Genomic DNA, 7,101 nt, shown 5'->3' with positions numbered 1-7,101 from the left:
AAAATGTATCCAGTGGTGGAGTAAGTGCAGCTGGAACGAACGTATGCAGTGTGTTTCTTGTGTCTAGAATTATGATACAAACTACTATTAAAGTAATTGAAAAGTTGAGAATTCAAATTAAAATGAGACCAACAAAAAATTTTTCATATAAAATTTATTATAATATTTTAATCAATAGTAGCCAATCGATTGATTGGACGGCAACACTGCTATCTACCTTCTCTTGCGTTTCGTTCGGGACCGCGTCGCTCGCGCGCGCGCATTTATGTCTGTCAAAATTGTTTATTGTTAGGTTACGTTGTTAATTTCTGATTAATTTTAAATATATCATGTTATTATTAGTTGATCCTTTAACTTATATAATTTTAATGTCTCAAGCCATAAACTGAAATGTATTTAATTGATAATTTATTCATATTGTATTCATGATATGAATAGGCAACCAACTGGATTTTGGACAATCTGTCAAAAAATATACGCGAATATTTTGTGATGATAATTGCATAATGAAAACTTACGATGTATGAAGATGGAAACTTAAGTTGTACTCCAAAGCGCTGTGTGCTTACTGAAGTCACGAACTCGAACTATGTTTCACCGAATGCTAACCTCAAGTTGCTAACCAGTGTTGCTCTTCAGTACCCAACGCCACCGCCGAGTGCAGTGCACCGTAAGGAGAAATCTCTTCAAATACTTTGTGACAGGTAGTTTCCCAAAACTTAGTTTCTAAATACTATGTTCTGTTTGTCTTCTAATTTCACATGTATTTTATATAGCTGTGAAAAGTGTTGCTAAGTACCTAAAAAAATGTATTATTACAATGATTCTTTACAGATTCCTCAGTCTTTTTCCTCTCCATGGAAATGGGCCTATTGAACTGCAATTGGATAGTACTGCAGCCAGACTTGGGGTGGAAAAACGTCGTATGTATGATATAATAAACATATTGGAAGCCATGCAGTGTGCTGTGCACAGAAGGAAAAACACATACCTTTGGTATGGAGGAGCAAGGCTCAATTCGTTCTTGAAAGTTTTAAAAAAGGAAGGTGAAAACTTGAAGTTGGCTGATGCTCTGCGTGGAAGGGCTCCGAAACCTCCAACACCAAAACACAAAACACTTGGTATTCTTGCCCAAAGGTTCCTGATGTTGTTCCTAGTGGAACCCCCTGTAAGTATTTTTTCTGTATATTGTCCCAAATTATGTTTTAAATAATATTTTTACCAAAACCCTACTAAGTTACAATTTGTCATATTTGTAATGTTCCTATAATTCTCATTTCAGAATACATTGATAAATTTGGAAATGGCAGTTCGTGTTCTAATTGACACATCAAATAAAAATAAAACTGTGCTGTCTCCAGAACAACAGGATCGTCAACACAAGTCCAAAGTGAGACGTCTTTATGACATCGCCAATGTTTTTATATCTGTTGGCCTTATAGAAAAAGTATCAGGCAATTCTATACTAAAGAAACCGGTCTTCAAATATGCAGGACCTTTCAAAACCAAAAAGTCTGAAAAGGTTGTAACAGCTACACCATCTCCTATAACCCCAGTTGTGCTGCTGGATAGCCAAAAGACTCCTCCTTTTCAAGTGTTTGCTGGGAAATCCAAAAGAAAATTGGAATTCTCCACTCCAGACTCTTGCAAAGAACTGAAACTTGGGGTCACCACCCCTCCACATACCCCAACTCATAAGTGGAATGAAATCTTGCTGGTGGCAGACATGGAACTGACTAAAATTAATAATGGAATACCATTGTGATTATACATTAGATATAACTGATGAATTGATATTTTTAGACAGATATTTATATACTTAGTCTTCCAGGGGATGTATTGTACATGTGAACATTTTATGTATATCACACAATATTTTATTATACATAGATGCTAGAAGCTTTGTTCCTATGTTTATATTTAGCTTAATAATGTTGAAGAAAAAATAGTGTCAGAGACATTTTTTTTGAATGGTGCAATTAGAAAATGTAATTAGCTAAAGCTATAAAATTATGAAACACAAAAAGTGTTATCTAAAATAGATTTTATCTGCATTAAATATAATTATAAGTTAAATCGAAAGACAAAAATGTTTATAGATTTATTATGTAATATTTGTTTTGTTTGTACAAAATTAAAGACTGTTGACTAAATGCCAATTTTATGAAGTAAATGACTAAATAGTTATTATGACAAGAGTAATTTATATTTGGGGAAATAGTTTGCATAGCTTGTACCCCTGGGAGTCTTGGACTGACCTTATTTAGTGAGCTATTTTTATTACTACTTAATACACTTGACAAAATTAAATGCATTATGTTTTTCCAGATATATATAGCTTGTTTCTTATGATAGTTTAAATAGTTATGATTTTTAACATATATAAATAATTTTAATTATCACTATGCATTTAGTCCCATACATATTTTCAAGTTGTATTGAAAGTTACAATTCTAACATGCTATATAAAGTAACGCCTGTGGCTATGTTAAAATAACATTGTAATTTAATTACTATAGAGGCAGATGTTAGGAATTTTAAAATGAAGTTATTTTGTTGTAACTTTTGTAATCAATACAATACAAAACGAAAGTAGTGTAAACATTATGCAGTTTCTAAAAGGTTGCTTTTATTTTATATTTGTTATAAGCTATAAGTTCTATTAAACATCATCAAAAATATTTACTTCTTTTCTTTTTCTATCAAAATAAAGACATGTATTTTAAAACTTTATTTACAATAAACATTACATAAACAACACATAAAATAACTTATTGATTGAGTGATATATATTTTACATGGTTTCAAGATCTAATATTTACAAAAACTTTTTTCACTTCTCATGCTCGTAAAGTTAGATTTTAAGCTCTAGTAAAAACTTCATCTGTGAATTTCTTTTACGCTCAAGAGCGTTTCAAAAGTAAAATTGTCTAGAGCAAAAAAGTAAAATCTTCGTCTAATAATAATAATTAGGCTTGTTAATTTAATTGTCTAAAAACAGGCATTGTTATTTCTAATATTGGTGTCAATTTCCACGCAATCGAAGTGAAAAGCAGAGATGCGCCTCGACAGTAAAGCGACATTTCACCCTCGACGTACTATCCACCACAGAACTTTATTATCCACCCTCGCCTACGTCTGGGTAGTTACGCATTTTATTAAATACTTCGCTTTACTATCGAGGTCTACTATTAGTGTTTTAATTAGGTATTGATTGATGATATTCATTTGTTATTATTCCAAATAATGTCCCTAGCATTTAAAACATTATTAGGATTAAGACTGACTAAAATATCTCGGGAATAGATTGTTATGTTCTAGTAATACAGGATATGGAGATCCACCTAAACACATTCAAACCAATAGTCCTTTTTGACGTGAAAACAGAATATGTTAAATCCACTTTCACTTTTATAATATTAGTCCAAGACGCCTCGTCGCTACAGCGATACAATTATTTTCAACCCAATAATTTAAATATCGAAAATCCTATGTGTGTGGAACACAGAATCTCAACAATCTTGATATATTATTTTATACATAAAACTTTTTAGAATTATAAATATAGCATTCTTAAAAGTATTTTTATTATTATTATTTCCTAGTTGGGGACGCCAATGCAACGCACCAGACGGGTGATCAGTCATCCCATACTTGGACCATTCCATCTAATTCCACGTAAAAAAGTCTGATGAATCCTCATGATATTCAACATGAAATATTCTATAAATATGAAATGAAATTACAACTTAATTACATTCTTCCCCAGATTTCAAAAATATCAATAGGTGGTTCACTAAATAATTAAAAATATAATAGTTTTAACATTGTAACAATAGTTTTTTAAACAATTTTACTTTAACTTTAATCCTCATAAATAATTGCTTGATTGGAAGAAAATTCTGTGATAAATCCGCCTTTGTAAGAGACAATTAGTCTCACTTTTTTATTGATTTTCTCTATGTGTATTCTAGTGCAATAAAGAGTTAATTTTTATTCTGATGAAATTATATGAACCATTTTGTATCCAAAGAAAAAGAAATGCAATTACTACCTAACAAGTAGCATTGCATACGGGTTCCGTCAAGGTTAATCGGGCGTGTGGGTTAATTACGGTGGGCCTGCAAACTAGCCGGGTGGCGGCGGCGGCAGGAACAATGGGAGGTGGCCGTGTCACACTTGCTCGACCATGGGGAATCGTTCGGGGTCGTCGATCGCTGGTAACGTCTCTGAATCGAACAAGCTCGCGTGGAGTGCTACGACTGTCACTGTAGCACCTGAAAATAAAAATAATAATATTACCTGCATTTATGATTATATTATCCACTAGATGTTGCCCGGGGCTTCGGTCCCGTAGGAATTTCGAGATAAAATATAGCCTATAGCAATCTTGGATAATTTGCCTTTCTAATGGTGAAAGAATTTTTGAAATCAGTTCGGTAGTTCAGTTGATTGCCCGCCTCAAACATACAAACTCACAAACGCATACGCAATAGTATAGATAATATACTCATCAAGAGACCAGAGTGCACCTTCCATGACACGCTTCCAGTTTGATTTTATTTTTATACTTGCGACCCGGGTAAAAACCTAAACCTTCCTCCGGAATCACACCATCTATTGGTGAAAACCGCATAAGAATCCGTGCAGTCGTTTTTGTATTTATCGCGAACAGACAGACGGCGCGCCAGAGAACTTTATAATATGTAAGGATAAGGATTACATTGGCAGTAATAACGATAAGATCTATATTTGTTAAATTGACTTCGTTGGAGAAAAGGCTTCTTCTTCACCTGCACTTTGGAAGTCGGCAGTAGACTTAGTTTAAGTAATTTTTGACGTCCTAAATTAAATAATTTTGAATTTGAATGTTATAATCATAAACAGCATTATAATAGTTCAATTTCGAAACCCCCAAGTCTTGCCTATGGTCATGAAATCGTATCTTAATCGTGTATAAAAAATCATGAGGTGGTAGTGGTGGTAAGGCTTTAGTTGGCCTCAGAATAGAGAGCGAAACTTATTTACAATAACGACTCGAGAAAAGAAACATTGCTTACCAAGGACCCAGAAGAGAACCGCACCCGCTCCAGCCAACCAACACAATGCCATAGAGCCAGCTGCTGCTACCCCATATTGTTGGGTTTTCGTCAGCTCCCAACCTCCGATCTAACATAGAAGTAATAGTCAAACAGATTGAAAGATGAGAAAAAATTAGGAAAAGCATCTATGGTTTGGTTATTATTTAAATTTAGAAAATATACAATAACTATTGAACTCTAATAAACTTTTATGTAGAAGAAGGGAAACAAGTTAGGTGATTGAAACTAATAGACTTACTTTTGGCTGAAAATAAAATAAAAGACAAAATAAACACATTTGTACCTATAACACTGACTCATCAGTAATAAAAGATGAAAAAATCAAAGTGGTAATATTCTAACTTTAATTAACTTGTCAAATATGTTGAATACAGACATCCTCCTCACCTTCCATGTGTTAGGTCCTGAAGTTAATTTCCGATAACCGAAAAAACTAGCCACCATAGCGATTAGGAGTAATGGTGTAGTAATTCTGTAAAAAAGTATTGATGTATGAGAAAATTTGAAATTAATATGTTGTTTGAAAGTAGATTGCTTTCTATTTTAAATTATCACTTTTTAACTGTATTACAATGAACTTACAAACAATAAGCGAATAATCCTAGAAACACCACTAAATAATTAGCTTGAAAATATTCAACATTCCTGTAAACTCGCCGAGTCAGTCTGGGTATAGATGCTGGAACCTGTAAAAGAAAAAATAGTAAACACTGCTACATGGAAGTATATATTAGGATGTCACATTTTTCTCATATACTTAAAAATATATATATTGCATGAAAATTTGTCCAAACCCAAAAATACCTTAAAATTTTCAGTGGCTATAAACTGTGTCCATGGTCTGCGTGTAGAAATAGCGCCCATCAGCAGGGCAGGAGCTGCCCCACTGCGGACATGATGCATTAATCTACAAATGAAAAAATTGTGATCAGGGTATTTTTGTGTGTAAATTTCCCTAAGAGGCATTAAGGACAACATTTCACAAATTTTTGCTTGCACACATTAGGGGCCTCTGTAAGAGAAGAGAAGTAAGATTCTCTTATCTTTGCATTTGCCCCGGTTTCTTCCTCTGCCATTGAGCTTCTGAGGCCAGAGTCCGTAATAATAAACTAAAATTGTGGTGCTTTGATTCATATCATCATATCATATAATATAGATATTATATACTCAAGAATAGACTTTATGATGTAAATAGGATGGTCAACTTTATGAAGAAGAATAACATTTTGAAAGCATTGCAAGGCAAAGTCTGCAACCGCAGTACCCTTGTTGTCTTCTTTATAAGATTTTTAGTTTAAATAAATATATTATTATGAATTAGCTTAAATTAATTCTGCAAAATCTAATCAGATGAATTGGAAATAAATCATAAGATGTGTATATTTTAATGGTTCTTATTTATACATATTTTATAATTAAAGCCACGAAAAACTAATCATAAAAAAGTAAAGTGCGTAGTCTGTTATATGCCATGAATTGATAAGAAAATGAACACACGCAATGACTACACCACGTAGCATAAAATTGTTAGTAGACTTACAGTTCCACATCATACACATACTTTTGAAAACCTTTCTTTTCGGTGGGAGCACTGATTTCTCCAGACAAATCTATATTCACGTTTTCAGACATAATATTTATTTATCACTAAATTTTAAAAGTTCGATAAGCAAATACTCTGCTAATAAATAAACAAATCGTAAAAACGAAAACAACACTTAATTTCCAACTAGTGAAATGACTAAACTGACTGACTGAACGACTAGACTGACAGTGACAGGACAGGATAGCAGCCTGACATCAATCCACTCCAATGTCAGATAAATATCTGGAAAATCTAAAGTTAATTCAATCAAGAGAGTTGATGAAAAAGACTTTGAACATTGACATTGACACTAAAGCAAGAGAGTTTGATAAAAAGCATGGATGGATGTGACAAGGGAAAAAGCTAGCTTGATGTTGGAGCTTGAGTCGAAAGTGAAGAAAGGCGAGCAAAAAT

At 33.0% G+C, this 7,101-nt stretch overlaps 2 protein-coding genes across 3 annotated transcripts; one reads left to right on the top strand and one right to left on the bottom strand.

Moving 5' to 3' along the window:
- The first annotated feature begins 225 nt into the window (after positions 1-225).
- LOC128669871 (transcription factor E2F7-like) lies at positions 226-2,681 on the top strand. Its single transcript, XM_053745076.2, has 3 exons — positions 226-704; positions 835-1,168; positions 1,283-2,681. Exons 1-3 carry the CDS (start codon positions 520-522, stop codon positions 1,763-1,765), a joined length of 1,002 nt encoding a protein of 333 aa, XP_053601051.1. The 5' UTR covers positions 226-519; the 3' UTR covers positions 1,766-2,681.
- Positions 2,087-6,865, bottom strand: LOC128669872 (uncharacterized protein). Of its 2 annotated transcripts, none has more exons than XM_053745077.2 (6): positions 6,643-6,865; positions 5,907-6,009; positions 5,685-5,788; positions 5,490-5,574; positions 5,061-5,169; positions 2,087-4,277 (listed from the first exon to the last, which is right to left on the bottom strand). In XM_053745077.2, exons 1-6 carry the CDS (start codon positions 6,732-6,734, stop codon positions 4,174-4,176), a joined length of 597 nt encoding a protein of 198 aa, XP_053601052.1. In that variant the 5' UTR covers positions 6,735-6,865; the 3' UTR covers positions 2,087-4,173. The 2 variants fall into 2 exon arrangements, with proteins under 2 accessions (XP_053601052.1, XP_053601053.1); XM_053745078.2 differs by having other exon boundaries at positions 6,664-6,865.
- Positions 6,866-7,101: the final 236 nt, after the last annotated feature.

The sequence above is a fragment of the Plodia interpunctella genome, chromosome 5, assembly GCF_027563975.2.
Source record: "Plodia interpunctella isolate USDA-ARS_2022_Savannah chromosome 5, ilPloInte3.2, whole genome shotgun sequence".
Classification (NCBI taxonomy): domain Eukaryota; kingdom Metazoa; phylum Arthropoda; class Insecta; order Lepidoptera; family Pyralidae; genus Plodia; species Plodia interpunctella.
This window is presented reverse-complemented; position numbering and strand designations above follow the sequence as displayed.

Bases quoted from the DNA above. Each gene is read 5' to 3' on its own strand.
- LOC128669871 (XM_053745076.2), top strand. From the start codon at position 520: ATGTATGAAGATGGAAACTTAAGTTGTACTCCAAAGCGCTGTGTGCTT. The intron at 705-834 runs GTAGTTTCCCAA...GATTCTTTACAG, and splicing joins CTTCAAATACTTTGTGACAG to ATTCCTCAGTCTTTTTCCTC. The intron at 1,169-1,282 runs GTAAGTATTTTT...TTCTCATTTCAG, and splicing joins TGTTCCTAGTGGAACCCCCT to AATACATTGATAAATTTGGA.
- LOC128669872 (XM_053745077.2), bottom strand. From the start codon at position 6,734: ATGTCTGAAAACGTGAATATAGATTTGTCTGGAGAAATCAGTGCTCCC. The intron at 5,575-5,684 runs GTAAGTTCATTG...ACTTTTTTACAG, and splicing joins GGATTATTCGCTTATTGTTT to AATTACTACACCATTACTCC. The intron at 5,170-5,489 runs GTGAGGAGGATG...CTTCTATGTTAG, and splicing joins CAGGACCTAACACATGGAAG to ATCGGAGGTTGGGAGCTGAC.